Consider the following 22,294-nt stretch of genomic DNA (forward strand, 5'->3'; position numbering starts at 1 on the left):
CTTTTAAATGCATAAAAATGATCCCAAAAGACCTTAAGAGACTGTGATTTAACCGAATAGAACAAACAGAATGAATAGCAAACTTTTATTGCATAGTAAATTTTAATAACATACTACTGCTTCAATATTCAACAGTTCATTACGTTGAAGATATCTAAGATTTCTCATCCATCAACTTGCTATGTAGTAAGGATTAATTACAAAAAACCAAAACTTCTAAAGTGAAAAAAAGAGTTGCACAAATATATGTTCTTTACTTTCTCCCTAAAATAGCTTTAAGAAGGTCAAAAATTCTGATGCAATAAAAAAAATAATTCAAATTAGCTTCTGTGGAACTATGAAGTTACTATATAAGCCAAGGAGTCAATTTTGTAAGCCATTCGTGGTTTTTTGGTTGCTTTTTTTAACTGAGTTTCTTCCTTAACTGCTATGGAGTATATAAACAGAAAGGCAAAATCTAGTGCTATTTTGTGATCAAACACACTAAAAAGGGCAAGAGTACCAAGAGTAATTCTATTGTTCCTGTAATCAGACAGACAAAAATACCCTGGGGAAGGTAAGGTCCAAGGTGAGATGTGGAATGGCGGCACCAGTATTGTTTACATGTGAAATTTATCTTTTAAAGGGCATGTCACAAAAAAATCATTACATATCACCATTTTACCAAAGCAGTAAGTACAAACATTTTAACATGCCTGGAAAGAATGTGATGCATGTAAACAACTTCCCCCCATAATTATAAGTAAGATAAAATAATTATAAAAGCTTCTGATATTTATAACATTATAAATATTTCACAAAGAATAATCATACTATGCTTTCATATTAGAAATCCTGCTAGCAAAACTGAAGTAACTTTGACACATACATTTAAAAATAAAAGATGGCAAACATGATAAAATTTAATTATAAATTCAAGAGTCCTTTTGCCCCTTTTTAATTTTAAGGCTTACAAATCTAAGACTTAATTTAAAAAAATAAGCTGACCATTTTTTCCTTAAATGTAGGCATTTCACTTTTACATAAGAACAAACAAAATAAAAATAAAGAAACAGTAACACATACTAGAGATGATGTAAGAATTTTATAGAAAAACTTTCCACTGATATTCAACTTAAATAATCATATTTAAAATAAAACAATGAACTACATGAGTCAGCTCAACTTGCAATCAAGTTTTGTGGATTTTTTCCCACTTTATCTTGCAAAATATCCTTGTGCAAATCATAAAAAGACAAAAAAACCACATAGTTCTGTGTTTGATTCTAAAACTCCAATTAGTATTTTAGCTTCTAGTTACAATGTATCATAAAAAAAACTTACTTGATCTGTCCCATAAGGCAGTATGTTCAGAGAAATGAAGGCTGTCATTTTCCAGAGTTGTTTTCTGATCGTGTGCAGTACCTTTGGAGTGTCTATGAAATAATCGGCTAGCAAAACCTTCCAATTTCTGAAGAGCAGTTGTACCTGTATACTGGTTACAGGGTAGTTCTCTATAAGCTGCCATTCACGTGCATTTACACTTAACTTAAAGTAACTGAGAATATTTTCAGAAGGAGCTCAACAACTTCTAACACAGAAGCTAAGAGCTATGCATGTGTCAAACTTCCTGTTTGCAGGGTATTCTAACCACTACTGCTGTTCTGTTTCCTGTTAATATAAAACAGCACATTACTGAGCCTTTCTTAGCAAAACTCTTTATCTCAACTAGAGATGAAGATTTTAAAGACTTGTAATATCATCCTAAAAGGCTCTATGTTTAAGAGTTTTTTAATATTAATACACAGGTTAATGACAGCATTAAATATAAAGCTTTATATATAGATAGTAGGCTGAAAATAATTTTTTAAAAAGGAAAACTAGTTAAACATGTATTACAGTCCTATGCAAACAACTGAAGACCACAACACTCTCTAAATATAATATGTTAAAAAAGTTGTGTTTTTTTTTTTCAGGAAATCAGCTTACATATAGATTTTATGCATCTTTATAAGCTGTTAACTTTTCATTAAAAACTGGTTTGTAATGGATATTACAAAACACTTGGAAAAATTTTACAACATAACTTTTAACTAAAAAAAACAAACTAGCACTTAACTCAAACTTGCTAACTCATTGACTTTAATACATACAGGAACTATAAAAACTTACTATGTCAGTACTGCTTATCAAACATACCTGCTGACAAGCACCTAGCTGCAGTATTTCTAAAACATTCTAAATATTGAAAAAAAATGATTTAAAATTATATAAAATCAGCCACAGCAAGAAATTTCAATTGAGAGGGAAAAAATCCTTCTAGTTGACTGAGACATGTTAGTTTTTAAAGTTAACTCTGAGACTACTGCTTACCTGATCCCTGATTAAGGGTTCTCAGTTAGAAACCACTCCTTCGGTTATAAGTAAATTGTCCACTGGCATGAGAAAAGTAACCTGTGACATTTAACAATGATTCTGAGTACTTGCCTTCTGACGCTAATTAAAGGATTAGAAATTTGTGGGGTTCTCTTTGGAAGCTTTAAATAAGGGAAAGAAGGAAGGAAGGAAGGAAGAAAGAAAGGAAGGAAGAATCTTTTAAAAAATCTATCTAAAAAAATCTTAGTCAAGATTTCCTGCCTACTGCTTAACAAACAGAATAAATAGAAACAGTGACAAATAAATAGGAATAATAATGTAATCAAAGTAGGGCACAACACACACACACAGAGGAAACGTGGACTAATGATTTTGCCAAGTAACAGCTCATTTGTGTAATTTTATTTTGTGAAATAAAAATAGTATCAATCTAAACAAATAGGCAACAGTTCCTCCAAAACCAAACTTCTTGAATTTGTAGCTTTCTGATAAATGTGTGTATATAATATCAGACAATTTATTTATTAACATCTGACTTTATACAAAACAGACACTGAACAGGTGTCTTCAGTCTTTCATAAACATCTACAGAGTATGAACTGACTCTGTATGGGCCTAAGTGGATAAAATTCCTGAATTCTTTGACTTGCTTTCTTGGGAGAAATTCTATTCATCCTCAAGGTACACTAAAAATGTCACCTCTTCACTGAAGAAAAATAAACTACTCTCTCCTGTTTCCAATGATCTTATAATTTTATGTTAAAATTTTTGTTTATAAATATATATCTCAAGTTTTGTTACTTGAATTCATAAATGCAATGCATGTATTACATACTCAATAAATATATGTTGAAGTACTCATTTTTAATAAATTAATGGTCTAAATAGAATCATCAAACACTTGAAAATATTCTAATTTTATTTATGATAGGACCATATTTGTAAATTACCCAACAGTCACCCAGTTGTTCATATACAGACACAACAGCAATAGAAGTAATGCTATTTAACTTCTTTTTCTCTATATTCAGTGAGTTACTAAATTTTATCTATTCTTTGAGTTTCATTTTCACTACGGCAAATGTGAATTTCTAAAATAATTTGTTTTCCCTGCTTCCAGCTACTCTTTTCAGTCACTCATCTCTGACATATTAACCTCCCCAAAATATTACACTCATGGTAATCCTTTGCCAGAAGTACAAACTACTTCTAATAGTTCAGTCCCACAATACTCACTTTCAACATGTCTAGCCAGACTTACATTCAATGTTGCTTGAGTTCAGTACAGATATTCCAGACTTCTAACTAGAACACTAAGATTAATTTATTTAAAGCAATGTATAAGCCTTACAACAAAATTATTATAGCCAAACAAGAAAATAAGAAAAAGGATGAAGAGGAAAAGGAAGAGGAGGAGAAAAGAGTAAGCTTCACTAGGTGAGTATCTAGAAAACACTACCTTTGAAATTTGTACATTTTTCTTCAATAAAACTGCTTTTTATTTGTTACAAAGTCCTTATAGAAAGTAGAATCTTTAGTCCTCAGAGCAATGTTTCTATATATGGTAACATGACCAAGAAGCGGTTGCTATGGAAGTACTTAGGCAATTTGATTTTTATTAAAAAGAAGAACTCTACTGGCATCTACTGCTAGAAAGAAACAACTACAGCTTTAACGAAAAATGAATTCCTTCATAATTCAAATTAATCTTAAGAAATATATTACTTGTTCTTCTTCTTGATATTTCAGAACTTGGATTTGTGCTAAGATGTCTAGTCATGTACCCAAAATTTGCTGTAATAACATGTCTTATATTCTATTAATAGCCAAAATAATGTATGATAAAACTAGAGAGTAATCAACTCTGAAGTTATATAAAGTCCTTATTATTCATTCTGCATTAATTTTAGAAATTATAAAATTTTTCAGAGTTGACCCTCTTTTGATTGCCAGATCACAAAATACTGGTTTATTTCTTATGTTTAATAACAGTAGTGATATTTTACACTTACAAAGTAATTTACAACATATAAAATGGTTTCCATTGGTTCATCAGATCTTTACAAATGAAGTAAGCAAGACCAGTATTATTATCCCTATTTTAAGATGAGAAAACAAACTTATAAATATTAAGTGACTTGCCCAAAGTCATCTGTGTCTTCTACTTCCTAGATCAGGGCTCTCTTGTACTAAACAACAATGATTACCACAAGTAAAGATTTTTCCAGATGCAGTATTTGTCAAACAAGGATGGGGAGGTAGGGATAAAAGGATAGTAGGAAATGGAATTGGCTTGGATATACCATCCAGAGTCTGAGAATCTGCTATGAGAATGTTTTCATTCAGATGGTCAGCTTATAGCCATTCAATTTCATTGTCCACATTTAAGCTTACAATCATATTGGAGCCAAGTAGAACTATGTACTTTAGAGTTGAAGGTTAAAGAAAAGAAAAATACAGAAGCATATTTGACATGTAAATAATATATTTGCTCCGTGTGGAGGGCAAATGATATGACCATGACCCCAGCTTTCAAATAAAAGTTTTAGAGTAATAGTTTTGCCTTTCCCAAAATGTTATAAATGGTTTCATACCTTTACTAAATGGATTCAACCATATAAGACTGGTTTCTTTCATTTGCCACAGCATAATAACTAAGGTTCATCCATGTTGTGTGTTTCAGTTCTCTAATTTTTTATTGAATAGTATTCCATTGTATGGATTTACCACAATTTATATATCCATTTACAATTGAACTGTCTTTGCACCTTTGTCAAAAATTGGGTCTATTCTGGATTTTCTATTTTGTTCCACTGATCTACGTGTCAGTTTTTTCATCAATACTATGCTGTGTTGGTTACTGAGGCTTTTTGGTTTCTTAAATCTGACTGTATGCCTTCTAACACTGTTTTCTTTTTCTAAATTGTTTTGGCTATAGTTTCTTAACCTTTCCATATAAAAGTTCGTCTATTTACACAAAAATAATCTTGCTAGGACTTTTTGAGATTATGTTCATTGAGAGAAATGGTATCTTAACTATACTGAATCTCTCAATCCATTATCACATTATATCTTCCATTTATTTGGGTCTTTGATTTCTTTCATCAGGCTTTATAGTTTTCAGCATGCAGACTTTGTACATATTTTGTTAGACTTAAGTATGTATTTTTTTTAAATTGGAGCTATTATGAATGGTACTTTAAAAGACGTTTACAATTATTCATTGCTAGTATATAGAAATATGACTTATTTTTATATTCCAACCTTGCATACTGCAACTTTGCTAAACTCATTTATGACTTTAAGAAATCTTTTTCTTTTTGTAGATCTCTTGGTATTTTCTGTGTAGGCAATCATGCTCTCTTTGAACAGATACAGTTTGTTTAAGTTTTTCCTTTTTAATCTCTATGTCTTTTATTTACTTTTCTTGCCATATTGCGCTGGCTAGAACTTCCACTAAAATGTAAAACAAGTGGTGAGAGTGAACATTTTTGCCTTATTCCCAGTCTTAGGAAGAAAGCATTTAGTTTTTCATCATTAATTATGATTCAGCTGTAGAAATTTTTGTCAATGCCTCTGATTTAGAGAAAGAAGTTTCCTTGTATTTCTAGTAAGCTGAGTGTTTTTATCTCAGAGGGATGTTGACTTTCATCTAATGCTTTTTCAATATCTATTGAAATAATCATATGGTTTTACTTCTGTAGTCTACTATTATGGTGGATTACAGTTACTAATTAATTTTCAAATATTAAACCAACCTTGAATTCCCAGGATAAAATGCTTTGGTGTACTATTCTTTTTCTATATCACTGGATTCAATTTACTAATACTTTACTGAAGATTTGTATATGGTTACAAGGCATATTGCATCAAAGTTTTATTTTTATGTACGGTCATTGCATGATTTTGATATCAGATTAAGGATGGCCTCATAAAACAAGATGGGAAGTATTCTGTCTTTTATTTTCTGAAGGAGAATGCAGGAAACTAGTATCATTTCTTCCTGAAATGTTTGGTAGAATTTGTCAGGAAAACTATTTGGGCCTGTAGTTCTCTTTTGAAAGGCCACAAATACTAATTCAATTTCTTCAATAGATACAGTACTATTCAGTTATCTATTTCATCTTCAATGAATATTGGTAATTTGAGTCTTTCAAAAGATGGTCTATTTCAACTAAGTTGTGAAATTCACGTGAATAGTTTCTAATATCCCTTTATTACCCTTTAATGTCTGTGGCATTTGTAGTTATATATCCTCTTTCATTCCTGATATTAATAATTTGCCTTCTCTTTCTTGATCAGTCTGGCTAAAGGATTCTAAGTTTTTATTTTTTAAAAAAACTACCGTTTGTTTTCATTGATTTTCTGTATCATTTTTTCTGTATTCAATTTCATTAATTCCTGCTCTTATCTTCCCTCTACTTTCCCTCTATCTTCTTTGAGTTTTGTTATTTTCTGTTTGTCCATCTTTTTTTTTGAAAGCTTTAATAAATATAATTACTGTACAGTAAACTGCAAATATTTGAAGTGTAGAACTGGATGTTTTGATATACAAAAACAACTGTGAAACTATCACCACACTCAAGATGATAAATATATCCATCACCCCCAAAACTTTTCTCATATCTCCTCATGATCTTTCCCTCCTGCCATTCCAAATCCCTAGGCAACTTATACTTTCTGATAATATAATTGGCATTTTCAAGACTTTTATATAAAATGGAACTTTCTGTTAAACTTTTTATTTTGGAATAGTTTTAGAGTTACAGAAAAACTGCAAAGGTAGTACAGAGAGGTGCCACATATCCAACACCCAGTTTCATTATTAACCTCTTACATTAGTATGGTATATTTGTACAATTAATAAACTAATTTTGATACATTATTGTCAACTAACATCCAAAGTTTATTCAAATTTCCTTAACTTTTACCTGATTATCCTTTTTCTGTTGCAGGATCCCATTCAGGATACCACATTACATTTAATACTCATGTCTTCTTAGGCTCTTCTTGGCTGTGATGGTTTCTCAAACTTTCCTTGTTTTGATGACCTTGACAATTTTGAGGAGTATTAGTCAAGTAAGTTGTAGAGTACCCCTCAGTTGGTATTTGTGTTAAGTGGTTTTTTTTTCCTTATTAGCTGGGGTTATGGGTTATTGAGAAGAGGAAACAGAAGTTAAGTGTCTTTTTTTATATCATATTATATCAAAGGTATATACCATCATCATGACTTATCACTGTCGATGCTGATCTTGATCACCTGTTTGAGGTAGTGTTTGTCAAGTGTCTCCTCTATATAATTACTTTTCTTTCTCCCTTTCCATACTGTGAAATGAAATCACTATGCCCAGCACATACTTAAGGAATGGGGAGTTATACTCTACCTCCTTGAAGGCAGAGTGGAAATCCTCTGTGTGGGCAATGTGTCTTATCTATCTATCTATCTATCTATCTATCTATCTATCTATCTATCTATCTATCTATCTATCATCTGTCTATCTATCTAATCATTTATTTACATCAGTACGGACCCACAGATATTTTTTAAAATTTGGGGCTCTAATTCAATACTACATTTTCTTGCTCAAATTATCAAGCTTTGGCCACTGGAAACTCTTTCAATTGCCTTCTATGTCCCTTTGATATACAACTGTGTGCACGCATGCATATGCATGCGTATTGGAGCACTTAGTTATTTCCCACCACTACAAAATGGCCCATGCACATTTTCTATACTTACTACCCCAGTCCTAGAATTAGCCATTTCTCCAAGCAGCCCTAGTTCCTTTTATTGGAGAATGGTATTAGAAATCAAGACTTTGGAACTAAATGTGCTTGCTGCTACTGAGGTGTTGTTGCTTCTAGGCCCTCTCAGCTATCAGAACAAAGAAATATATGTGTATACTAATGTGAATATATACTCATATCTATTTCTATATGTAACCATCTATATCTATAATAAGGTAAACATAAGTTCTTTCTGGTATCTCCAACTCTGATTCACTGCCGTATGATTCATTTTAGCTTCCTCTCCTTTCATACCAGAAAACTCCCACTTCAACAGTGAGAAACCCAGCTTCTACCATCCACTATCCATTTACTTACTTGTTCAATTTCAGTATACGCACATGGCAATACCAGCACTGTGTATCTATACAGTTAAAAACTATTTCCCCATAGGAAGCAACTTTATCAACTAGAGAACAACACTACGTAGTTTTCTTTTGCCTCTGGTCTTACAGACTCCACTTACGTCCAAATTTACTTAGGTCAGCACTTATCATATCATCTTCGGTGAAGTTGTTTCATACATTTGTAATACAGTTAGACTGCTTTGTCACATTTTGTATTTTATTTTTGGATTCCTCAACCTACTAAGTGATTTTTGAAAAAAAATTGCATACATCAAGGCTTACTCTTTATACTTTAAGTGTTATGGGTTTGGACAAGTACTTAATGTCATGTATCCACAATTATGTATCATACACAATAGTTATGTATCATACACTTTAGTAAATCCCCTGTGCTTCCCTGATCCTTGGCATCTACTGACCTTTTTTACCATTAGCTAGAGTTTTGCATTTTCCAGAATGTCAATTAACTGCAATCACACTCCATGGAGCCTTTTCAGACTGCTACCACTTAGCAATATGCATTTAAAATTCATGCATATCTTTCTGTGGCTTTATAGTTAATTTCTTTATAATCACTGAATAATTTTCCATTGTATGGATGTACCACAGTCTGTTTATCCATCACCTATTGAAGGATGTTTTGGTTGCTTCCAGTTTTGGGGAATCTGAGTAAAACTGATATAATCTTCTATGTGCAGTTTTTGTATGGACAGTTTTTTAAATCATTGCAATAAGTTCCTAGGAGTGTGACTGCTGGATTATACGGTAAGACTATATTTAGCTTTGCAAGAAATTGCTGAAGTGGCTGTACCATTTCATTACTATCAGCAATAAAATGAATTCCTATTGTTCTGCATCCTTGTCAACAACTGGCAGTCAGTTTTGTGTGTGTATGTGTTTAGCCATTCTAAAAGATGTATAGTGGTATATCATTGTCTTAATTTTCAATTCCCTAGTGACAAATAATGTTAAGCATCTTTTCATATGCTTATTTGCCATGAGTATCTTTAGTGAATTTAGACATTTCTTCTTTTTCAGTATATGCATTGAAGGTTATAAACTGCCCTCTAAGCACTGCTTTTTCTAAATCCCCCAAATTTTGATAAACTGTATTTTCATTATCATTTAGTTAAAAATATGTTAAAATTCCTCTTGAGATCTCTTCTTTGACTCATGTATCATTCAGAAGTATGTTCTTTAATTAATTTCCAAATATTTGGGAATTTTTCCAGCTTACTTTCTGCTATCAATTTCTAGTTTAATTCCACTGTGATCTACATACATACTTTGCATGAATACTACTTTTAAATTTGTTAAGGTGTGGTTTATGATACAGAATGTGCTCTATCTTGGAGAACAATCCATGTGAGCTAGAGAAGAATGCAGATTCTGTTGTTAAATGGCATATTCTGTAAATGTTAATTAGATCCAGTTGACTGATAGTGTTGTTCATGTCATCTACATACTTACTGATTTTCTGCCTGCTTAATCTATCAATTATTGAAACAGAAATGCTGAAGTCTCCAACTGTAATAGTAGATTTGTTTTTTCTCCTTTTCAATTCTATCAGCTTTTGTCTCATGTGTTTTGACACTCTGTTTAGGATTGTTAAGTCTTGGAGAACTGGCCACCAAATCATTCATAATGTCCCTCTGTATCCCTCATAATTTTCATTGTTCTAAAATCTGCTTTGTCTGAAATTAATATAGGTACTCCAGCTTCCTTTTGGTTAGTGATAATATGGTAGTATGGTATAACTTTCTCCACTTATTTCTTTTTTACCTTATTCTTTAGAGTTTCTTACAGACAACACATAACTGGGTCTTCTTTATTTTGTATAAAAAGGTCTGTTTTTTTTTAATCTACCCTGAAAATTTCTGTTTTTAATTGAGTATTTATACCATTCATATTTAACCTGATTACTGACATAGTTTAATATCCACTATGTAACTGCTGTCTACTTGTTGCATTTTTCTTCCCGATTTTTCTGCCTCTTCTAATTTTAATTGAAAGTTTATATGATTTTATTTAATCTCTTCTCTTAATGTATCAATTATACTTCTTTTTAGAATTTAATGTTTGTCCTAGTGTTTGCAATACACATGTTTAACTGAACTATGTCCACCTTTAAATAACACTCTATTGCTTCACTTGTAGTGCAGCTACCTTGTAATAATGTATTTCCAAGTCTTTTCTCCTATCTCTATGACACTGTTGTAATTCATCTCATTTATTCATATTCTAAAATCACCCTGTACACTGTTACTATTATTACTTCAAAAAATTATCTTTTAGATCAATGACAAATAAGAAAGATTTTATTTTAACTTCATTTTTTCTTATCTGATTCTTTTCCTTTCTTTATGTACATCCAAATTTCTAACATATATAATTATCCTTCTTCCTGAAGAACTCTTTATGATTTTTGCTGGACAAATCTGTTGATAATGAATACCCTTGGTTTTTGTTTGTCTGGGAGTCTCTGTCCTTCACTTCTGAAGGATAATTTCACTGGATAAAGAATTAATTATAGAATAGTGGGGTGTTTTCTTTCAATTTTTAAATATTTCACTCCACTCTCTTCTCGCCTGCATGGTGATGAGAAGTCTGCTCTTTCATAAGTAAGGTTTTTTCCATCCCGCCTCTGGCTTCTTTCATGATTTTCTTAGTCTTTGGTTTTCTGCAGTTTAAATATGATGTGCCCAGGTGTAGTTGTTTGGTATTTATTGTGCTTGGTGCTTTTTAGCTAGGCTTCCTGGACCTATATTTTGATGTCTGTCATTAATTTGTAACATTCTCTGCCACTCTTACTTCAAATATTTCTTTTACTCCTTCTTTCTCCTTCTGATATTCCAATTAAGCTTTCCAAAACTATCCCCTAATTCTTGGGAATTATCTTCAACTTCATTGAAACTTTCCTCAGTTGTGTTGTATGCTCATCCATCTGTTGATGAGCCCACCAAAAGCACTTATTTCTGTTACAGTGTTTAAGCATTTCCATTTGATTCTTTCTCAGAGTTTCTTTCTGCTCACATTATTTATGTGTTCTTGCATATTGCCTACTTTTACCATTAGAATTTTCAACATATTAATCAGTCGTTATAAATTCCCTATCTGATAATTCCAACATCTGCCATATCTGAGTCTGGTTCTGATGCTTACTTTGTCTCTTTGGTTTTTCTTTTTTCTTGCATTTAGGCATGCTTTCTAATTTTTTTTGTTGAAAGTTTACCACGTAGCATTGGATAATAAGAAAAGAGGGAAACAGGCATTTACTGTGTCTATTTGTTAATCTGGCCAGGAGGTGGGCTGTGTTTAATGTTTGCTGTAGGTGTCAGAAGCTTCAAGTTCCTCTGGTATCCTTGTTTGGACTCTGGGCTTCCCTCAGTACTCCTCAGAGAGAGTCCATGTCTTGTAGCTATTCAGCCGTAATCTGTTGTTCTTATACTGGAGCTCCATTATATATCTATATATTTGCATAGTTTTTTTTTTCTTTTTGCTGTTGGTATGAAGGTAAAGTGTGGGGGAGGAAAGCATTCTATAACTTTAGATATAAATCTCTCTCTTTTTTTAACTGGCCTCTGTCTCTAGGATGTGAACCTCACAGGTATTTCTCCAGTGAGATAGCTTCCCTCTGCTTAAGATAGGAAGGCTGGAAGGGGCTGGAGAAGGACAGATGTCCTACTCAAACTGGAATATGGCTCTGGTAATATATTTTCCCCCAGAGAGTAGATCTTGGTTGGGAGTGCTGTGGGCATGTTTCACAATGATTATCCTTCTCTCCTTTTGCAAAAGCCACAAGGGGTTTCTTCCCCAGGATCTTCATCTTGAGAACCTGATGGGGTTCCTGGAAGCGAAACCCACGAGAGCCTTCCTAAGACTGGTGCTCCCAGGAGTTTCATACTCTCACGCAAGTCCATACTCAACCTCCAGCAACTTGTCAAAATTATCTTTGAAATGTTTTTCTTAACAATTTATGGCTCCAGTGGCTTCTGTTCTACTGGTAAGCAGATCTCTGCTGCAATTCTCTGGATTTGCCTCTCTGCAGATTTCAGGTTGGTGGCTGCTCTTGTGAAAACAGGAATGATGACGTCCAGGTTTGTTCTATGTCAGAGCTGAAACCAGAAGTCTCTTTCCTTCCTCTTTCATTCTTCTGCTTCCTGATTTCTGCCTTCTTTTGGATTACTTGAATATCTGCATATTTATATAGTTGGTTTTTCTTTTTTGGTGATGTTCTAGAGATTATAATATGCATACTTCACTTTTCAGTCTACTTAAAATTAAAATTTTACTACTTCAAGTGAAACTTATAAACACTTGGTTCCCTTTAAAGTCTTCCCCCTTTATATTGCAGTTGTCATGTATATACATCTACATACACTGGAAACCTCATAAGATAATGTTATATAATTTTTTATTTCAACCATGATACATATTTTAATGAACACAAGAGAAATACAGTCTATTTATCCAGATATTTACCATCTCCGTTGCTCTTCTTCCTTTAGTGAAGTTCCAAATTTCTCTCTGGTATCACTTCTCTTCTTCCTAAATAACTTCCTTTTGCATTTCTTTTAGAGCAGGATTGCTTGTGACGAAGTATCTTTGGTTTTAGTAATTTAATTATGATATATTTGGGTGTGGTTTTTTTTGTGCTCACTGAGCTTCTTCAACTTGTAAATTTATGTGTTTTGCCAAATTTAGGAAGCCTTCAGCTGTATGTCTTTTTTTCTCTCTGCATTAATTTCTTTCCTCTCCTACCATAATTTCAATGACATATATATTAGGTGTTTTTACATCATCCCACAGGTCCTAAAGCTCTATTCTTTTTTTAATGATTGTTTTTCCGTTGTTTACATTAGAAAATTTCCTCTGATCTTCTGTATTAATCCCCTCTTTCCTCTGCCGTCTTACTCTGTCTCAGAGTTTTAGGTAGCTGTGCAGTCACTGTTGCTCCCACCACGGCCACAAAAGTGCAGTTTAAAGAGTGTGCCTTACCTAGAGACAGGACTAGGAAAAACAACAACAAACAGAATTTCCCTCACCTTTTCCTTCCTGAAGAAGCTTCAGTTCTGGGATTCAGACTGCCTTGAATCTAAGCTGGGAGATGTGGGAGAAAACAGAAAAACAAGAAAATTCACTACTGCATCCTTCTTCAAGTTTGGATTTCTAACCCCAATCTGCTTGTTATTATTTACTTTTCAGAGTCTTCCCGTAACTACATTATGTGCTCTGTTCAAGGATTTTAGGTGTAATCAGAAGGAGAGATAGAGTGACATGTGCTTATTCCATCTTAATTGGAACTAGAAACCGATTTCACCACTTTTTATTTTAATAAAAAGCAATTTACAAATAAAAAAATATTTTAAATACAACTAGACTTTCAATATGCTCCACCTTAATCTTAGTATAAAATTAGCAAACATGTCCTCTAAATAAACCCACAGTAATGCTGTAGTACTTTTGTTACTGTACTTTATGCAACTAAAAAAAATTAAATGCACACTTTCCTTGAAAAACATAATTTTTATATAAAATTTAATAATTACTACTAATAACAAAGATGGTGTCATCATTAATATGGAATTGACTTCCACACCAGGCGAACTGATACATTTTCAAATATATAAACAAAATTTCAAAACTGTACTCCATGTTTTTCATTCTTAGGCTACCTATAATGCCTAAGAACACACAAATCTAAATTTATGACAATCTAAAGAAGCTTATATTTTTGCTAAATATTAAGGAATACAATAAATTAATACAAGATACTAAGATAGTATTTTAATACTCCACATCAAAAGAGAAATTGAAGCTTATTTGAATCTTGATATATTAATGTAATGTAACTATTCAAAACATATGTTCTACATCAAAAGAGACATTCTGTAATTTTTCTTTCACAATTTTACACTGCTTTATTCAGATGTTTGAGTCTGGAACACACTGTCAAATACGGTAGTCACTAGCAACATGTGGTCATCTAAATTAAAATTCATTAAGTTCAACAAAAATAAATCCCGTTTCTCGATAACATTAGCTATATATCAAGGGCTCAATAGTCACATGTGGCTAGGGGCTACCTTTTAGACAGTGTAGATATAGAACATTTTCATCATCACAGAAAGTTCTATTGGACAGAACTGGACAATAGGAACAATCAAAATTTATGCGACCAAAGTTCCTGAGATATCTATAGGCCAAAACTGTGTTATCCCTTATTAGCTTATGGTGAAAAGAATTTCAAATTATTATTATTATTTTTTAATATGAACTTCTTATTTTAAATTTCCCAGTTGGAAGTATTTTTAGGAGTTATTGTATGTTAGTATTTATTCGAACCTGTGATTTCACCAAGCCATATATTTGATTCAGGGCTTACTGAAGAGGTACAAAATGACTTAATTTTTTTAAAAGACAATCAAGGGCAGTTCTTAATTTAGAGTTGAACTTCTGTTAAGAAAACTCGCCCTATTGGGTCAACTGCTGCTCAGGCTGGTAGGGAAGCTGGACTCCAATTGCTGTTCCAGGCTTGGGTGAGTGTGACCAGTCCAGCTGAATCAACATCTTCACGGATGGACTGAAGACAAGAAAGGTCAAGAGCTTTAATCCATGTTCTGAATAGCAGTATCTCACTAGCTTATGAAGAGCACCTTCAGCTCACGTGAGCCAGACTCCAATCCTACAACTTTTTTTTTTCAATTTGATGAATTTTGATAGATGTAAACATCAATGAAACCACTACCACAATCAAAATATCTAACATTTCCATCATTCCCCAAGAGATGCAAATTTCCAATTCCCAATTTATCCCTTCCCCTGGTAACCATAAGTTTGTTCTCTATGTCTGTGAGTCTGTTTCTGTTTTGTAGATAATTTCATTTGTGTCCTTTTTTTTTTTTTTTAGATTCCACATATAATATTATATGGTATTTTTCTTTCTCTTTCTGGCTTACTTCACCTATAATGACAATCTCCAGGTCCATTCATGTTGCTGCGAATGGCATTATTTTATTCTTTTTATGGCTGAGTAGTATTCCATTGCATATACACACCACAACTTCCTTATTCAGTCAGCTGCAGATGGGCATTTAGCTTGTTTCTGTGTCTTGGCTATTGTAAATAGTGCTGCTGTGAACACTGGGGTATATGTGTCTTTTTGAATTATATTTTCACTGGAAATATGCCCAGGAGTGGGACTGCTGGATCATACAGTAAGTCTATTTTTAGTTTTTTGAGGAATCTACATACTGTCCTCCATAGTGGCTGCACCAATTTACATTACTACCAACAGTGTAGGAGGGTTCCTGTTTTCTCCACACCCTCTTCAGCATTTACTGTTTGTGTAATTTTTGATGATGGTCATTCTCACTGGTTTGAGGTGGTATCTCAGTGTAGTTTTGATTTGTATTTCTCTAACAATTAGTGATGTTGAGCATCTTCTCATGTGCTTGTTGGCCATCTGGATATCCTCTTTGGAGAGATGTCTATTTATGTCTTCTGCCCATTTTTTGACTGGGTTGCTTGTTTTTTTTTTTTTTTTTTTGATATTAAGTGTATAAGCTGTTTGTATATTTTGGAAATTAGTCCCTTGTCGGTTGCATCATTTGCAAATATTTTCTTCCATTCTGTGGGTTGTTTTTTCATTTTGTTGATGGTATCCCTAGCCATGCAAAAGCTTTAAGTTTAATTAGATCCCATTTGTTTATTTTTGCTTTTATTTCAATTACTCTAGGAGCTGGTTCGAAAAAAAATATTGTGATTTATGTCAAAGAGTGTTCTGCCTATGTTTTCCTCCAGGAGTTTTGTAATATCTGGTCTTACATTTTAAGTATCTAATCCATCTTGAGTTTATTTTTGTATATGGTGTTACAGAACATTCTAATTTCACTCTTACAGGTAGCTGTCCAGTCTTCCCAGCACCACTTGTTTTAAGAGACTGTCTTTTCTCCATTATATATTCATGCGTCCTTTGTCATAGATTAATTGACCATAAATGCATGGGTTTATTTCTGGACTTTCTATCCCGTTCCATTGATCTATACATCTATCTTTTGGGCCAGTACCATAGTGTTTTGATTACTGTAGCTTTGTAGTATAGTCTGAAGTCTGATTCCCTCAGCTGTGTTCTCCTTTTCCAAGACTCTTTTGGCTATTGGGGGTCTTTTGTATTTCCACACAAATTTTAACTTTTTTTGTTCTAGCTCTGTGAAAAATGTCAAAATGACTTAAAATTTTAAATTACAGATCTTCCTCAACTAACTATGGGGTTACATCCTTATGAACCCATTTTAAGTTGAAAATATCATAACCTGAAAATGTATTTCACACACTTAACCTACTGAACATCATAGCTTAGTTTAGCCTAATGTAAACATGCTCAGAACACTGACATTAGCTTAATCATCTAACACAAAGCCTATTGTATAATAAAGTGCTGAATATCTCATGTAATCTACTGAACACTGTACTGAAAGTGAAAAACAGAGTGGTTGTATGGATACAGAGTGGTTGTAAGTGTATCAGTTGTTTTCCCTCATGATGGTGTGGCTGACTGGGAACTGTGGCCTATGCCCAGCATCACAAAAGAGCATTGTAGCTGCATGTCACTAGGCTGGGAAAATACAAAAATTCAAAATTTGAAGTACACTTTCTACTGAATGCATACTGCTTTTGCTTCATCATAAAGTTGAAAAATTGTAAGTCGAACCATCATCAAGTCAGGGGACCATCTATACTAGGAAATAACAAATGTAATGACAGAAACTTGTTTGATAAATACCCAGGATCAAAAGATACAGGAAAAAAGATGTCGAAGCTTGCATTATCTTGGCTGATTATCCACTTAAACACTGAATAATAGTAGGTACATTGATAATATTAAACAAAACTGCTGATAGATAGATAATACTTTTCTTAAAACTGTTCTTAATAGATTTGAAGAGAATATTACAGATGGGAAGAACCACAGACTTGGATTTAAGTTAGTTATTTCTTTGAATTAACTGGTTCCTCACACACCGAGTATTTTAAAGAACCCAGGATTTGTCATACTTGCGGAACCCATAGATGGGTTTATGAGACTTTTTAACCAGTCAGTTATCTCTATAATCCTTGGCGTCCTCTTCTGTAAAATAAGATCATTAATTCCTTCCCTGACTATTATCACTGGTTTTATGTGTAACTCAAATAAGATGATGTAAGTGAAATGGCTTTGTAAACTGTAAATATTATAAAAATGCAGACTGGTATTACATTAACATATTTTATTAATAACTACACAACTACCATTTACTTAGATTAAGGAAGGTCAAACTATACTTCAATATCACTTTTTAATGTCTAGACACTGGAAGCATTCAAACAACCAAATGGTTCAAACAAGATTTTTTTAAAATATTGTGTTGTAATATTGCAGTATGTCTATGAGAAAGCAGTGAGTGTGCCGTAACAGTCAATTTATGCAGTGACATCAAGGAAATAATGCTCTTAAAATACGAATGGTATCAGTTCTCTGTGTCCCACACTGTACAATATATCTTGTATGCCAAAACGTCCTTTTTAAAATTGTGCTTTTTACAAAGTAAGGTACCTATATTATGAAAATAATTTTAATAAAAAATAGATTAGATTATGAACAGTCCTGGGCAAAGCCTTTTGTCTGCATAATAAAAAATTTTGCAAATGAGTTGTCCTTAAATAAAAAATTCCCATTTAAACATATATTTATCTTTAATATAATGTTATGATATAAAAATAGAAAATATTAAATTGTATTCAAAACATAAAATGTTTTCACTGGAGGTACTCTTAAACTAATAAATCTCCAGATAGAAACAGAGTCACTACAGACTCTATTCAATATGTTCTTAAAACAACTTTTCAAAAGTCAGAGTCCAACAGGGAATAAGAGCTAAATTTGCTATGTATAGCTATCAAATATAAGAAAAACAGAGGCAAAAAAGGACAAAATTTAATCTGTATCATAGACACAGTAAACTAGTTCAGTAATACACTAGGAACAATTAAACATTTATGGCAAATGATTAATTGTTCTCGAAGAATTTTTAACAAAATAGCCCTACTGATACACTAACCCAAACACATTTGTGAAGTACTTCTCACATATCAAAGAACTCCAGCCACTTGATCTATACAGAAGACACCACAATAAATATAATAAAATTTGACCATTTTAGAACTCTAACAGCCTTGACTATTAGTATGGTCAGCTTAAAGGACTTTAAAGGATAAGGAAACTTTCATGCACCAAAAGACCCGTCAAGAGTAGAAAGGGGAGTTCAGTGCATACTAGGTATTGAGGAAAATGGAATGGAATATGTGAAATTTGAGAAGAGTCTTAGAGGCTAAGTAGGATTTAGGTAGACCAGAAAAAGTAACAAGGGTAATTCAAGAAGTTAAAACTCTATGAACAAAAGCTTAGAGTTAAGAATAAATATGACATGCTCTATTCTCTCCACTCTCCTTTTCACATTAAGAAATGTAAAGAAGAAAATAAGGGAAGATATGATAGAAAGTAATAGCAGGAAGAGGGCTGCTTTGTGTAGAGAGGTCAGAAGCATCTGAGGAACATGATCTTTTTGTTGAGTTTTAAGACCTAAAGTATAAATATAAAGAGCAAGTTAAGGGATGATGGAAGAAGAGTACACCAGGAAGAAGGAACAATGAATCAAAGACCCAAAAGAAGGAAGAGGCAGAAACAGTGCAACTACCAGGCAGAGAATGGACGGGGAAATGGTCTAAGGGTAAGGGTAGAAGCAGAGAAAACCATCAAGACTGCTGTTAACAGTCCAGGCAAGAGATGGCGGCCACTTAAACCTCGACAGTGATAGGAGAGAGAGAGAGATGGACAGATTTTTCACATATTTTGGAGAAACTGGAGATTGGCCAATAGTTTGAACCTAGAGAATAAACAAAAGGAAGTTACCAAAAAAAATTACCTGTTTTTGGCTTAATAAATAGTGATTCCAATTACTAAGAAGAGGAAGAGTGAAGAAGAAAGAGGTTGGAAGAATGTTGTAATAAAGATTTTGTTGGACAAAAAATTGGAGATTTCAAAAAAAGAGGTGGATATGAGTCTGAAACACATCATTGCATTCTAAATTTTAATTATATGCATATGTTATCCACTATTTTATATTTCTGGTTGTCCAGGGGAAGAAAGAACAACTTAATTTTACATAAACTATTAACTAAATCCTCCTCTCAATGGTGACTGTGAGTCTGATACACATGCCAAAGGTCAGTCTCTCTGTACTTCCTCTTCTCTGCCAACTCCCAATGTCTTAGTTCTGACTCTCATTGTATTTGTCATATTAATAAAACACAACCATATTTCTAAAACACAATCCTATTTATTCCAAAGAAAAATATACTCAAGTAACTTCCCATGGCCTACAAAATCCCAACCCTTGGCATAGTAACCAAACCTTTGCCAACCTTAAGAAGGCCTCCATTTGGCTCCATTTCACCAATTTATATCTCAGCAATAATACTATTAAATTAACTGCCATTTCTTGAGAACAACTTGCCTTTTCTTAACTCTATGCCTTTGCAAACACAATCTCCCACTTTAGTTCAAAAATCATACTTGAAAGTTAAACAATGGATTTGTGATAGGCAGAAGACCCCCCTTTTCCCCCGTTTGTTTCATCTATTCTCTGGAACCTGTAAAAGTGTTATAACATACGGCTAAAGAAACTCTGCAGATAAAATTAAAGTTACTAATTAATGACCTTAAAATAGGTTCCTATGGATTATCTAGGCAGGCCAAATCCAATCACATTAGCTTTTAAAAGCAGAAAACTTTCTCTAGCTTGAAGCAGAAGACAGCCAGGACAAGAAGTTGTCAGATTGCAAGCATAAAAAGGAGTCACTGAACTACTGCTGGCTCTGAAATATTAAGAGTCCATGTGCAAGGACCAGAGAGGGCCCTCTAAGAGGTAAGAGCAGCCCCAAGACGACAGACAGCAAGAAAACAGAGACCTCAGTCCTATAATCACTAGAGACTGGATTCTGCCAAAATACGAATGCGCTCGGAAGCAGATTCTCCCCTAGAAACTCCAGCTAAGAACCTGCCAGAATTCTGACTTATAGAATTGTGAGACAAGAAATTGGTGTTATTTTTAACTGCTAAATTTATGATAATTTGTTATAGCAGCAATAGAAAGTATTAGAACACTAACACCAGGCTTAAGTGTAACAAGGTGATAGATGTGGGAAAAGTGGAATTGTATTTCCAGAGTGCTAAAATATATAAAGTATGAAAACATAAAATTTCTAACCATAGTTGATGCAGGCAATTCCTGCCTTTAGCCCTTATAATCCTTCGTGGTGATTGGAACCTTCTCATTGACTCATCACTGGCTCACTAGCCAAGATAATGTCCAGGCAGCCCAACATCTAAATTTCCATGTAAGGACTTTCCAACCTGGAACAGAAATGAAGACGATAACAATTATCTCCTCAACTTTCACTAACACTACACAGAGTCACTCTCCTCACTCACTCATAAGAGAATTCTCATCAGTGTAGACGAGGGCAAGTTGCAGATGTCAGGTATCTGACAGCTGGCATGGTAGGTCTGGCTCCACAGAACAGGAAGGTGAATGCAGGGGGCTCAGATTTCAGCACTGCATATGTCCACCCAGAAAAATTCAGTTCACCTTTACCCAGAATTACCATGATGGAAGCCAGGTCTTCCCTACTAAAATACAAAAGCTTGAAAACCTCACTCTTCAGGGGATGTTTGGCAAAGCATTCTGGATATGAAAGGCAATACAGTAGTACTAATATGAAATGTTAGAATGTGCAGATAAACTAGTAGTCAAAAATATCTAACATAAAACTTCCATTTCTGTAAGATGACTTTCCCCTGGCAAATTCCTACTTGTTACTCAAAGTCCATTTAAACATTATTTCCTCTGTTCCAGTTCCTAACCTACATTAGCACCCACATGACTGTACTGACAACACCGTGCAATAATTATATGCTTATATTTCTGACTCTTTGAGCTTCTCCCATAATTTTTTCCTCTAGAATCTAACACAATGGTAATCACATAGTAAACATTCAATAAATGGTTTTTGAATTGATAAAATTTTAGAGCATTGCAGTGCTTTCATGAGATAATTTTAGGTTTCTCAAGTCAAAGCTGAGTCACATGCAGAAACACGGCCTTTATTAGGTCCCAGAGCAGCACACATGTTTCTGCGCTACTTTAGAAGACTATGTATTTCCACTATCTTTGATTTCTCTAATTTTTTCAAATATTGGATACAAACCTGTAAGTAAATACAAAACTTATTGCCTAGGATACTTTGGAATCTATTTACTTATAAAATATGTATTTTAAATGTTGTCAGATTGACGATAATACTAACTTCTTATATGTCAGGCATTGTTCTAAGCATTTTACATGAAATAACATATTTATTCCTCACAACAACCTACTTTTTTTTCTATTTTTATGTTTTAAGTTTACGATAATAAAATTTAGATTTTTTTTCCATTTTAAATTGTGCAATTCAGAAGCATTAAGTGCATTCACAATGCTGTGCAACCATCATCACTGTCTAGCTTCAGACTGTTTCCTTCCTCAAAATAAAACCCTGTATTCAAAGCACACTCCCCTTCCTCCGTCCTCCAGCCCCTGACAAGCCCTCATCACCTTTCTCTCTGTGTGTCTTTCCCACCCTGGATGTTCTCTATCAATGAAATCATACAAAAGGTGGCTGTTTGTGTCTGCCCTTATATTTTAACCAGAGACTGGTGATTTTTT

General features: G+C 33.3%; 1 protein-coding gene across 5 annotated transcripts in view; it reads right to left on the reverse strand.

The window, feature by feature from the left end:
* Window positions 1-22,294, reverse strand: part of PRKACB (protein kinase cAMP-activated catalytic subunit beta) — a 117,777-nt gene that overhangs the window by 65,143 nt on the left and 30,340 nt on the right. For 2 of the 5 annotated variants that reach the window (XR_012078994.1, XM_006205946.4), the window contains exon 1: window positions 1,324-1,600. The exons of 1 other annotated variant lie outside the window; for it this stretch is intronic. Coding sequence is in view for 1 of the 4 variants with exons in the window: in XM_006205946.4 (XP_006206008.1) it covers window positions 1,324-1,507 (184 nt within the window). In the remaining 3 variants the exon portion in view is untranslated. Of the gene's footprint in view, window positions 1-1,323; window positions 1,601-13,534; window positions 13,590-22,294 lie in introns of those variants that run through there. 2 more of the 5 variants (XM_072974103.1, XM_072974102.1) reach the window with 2 other exon arrangements.

This window comes from Vicugna pacos, chromosome 13, assembly GCF_048564905.1.
Source record: "Vicugna pacos chromosome 13, VicPac4, whole genome shotgun sequence".
Taxonomy (NCBI): domain Eukaryota; kingdom Metazoa; phylum Chordata; class Mammalia; order Artiodactyla; family Camelidae; genus Vicugna; species Vicugna pacos.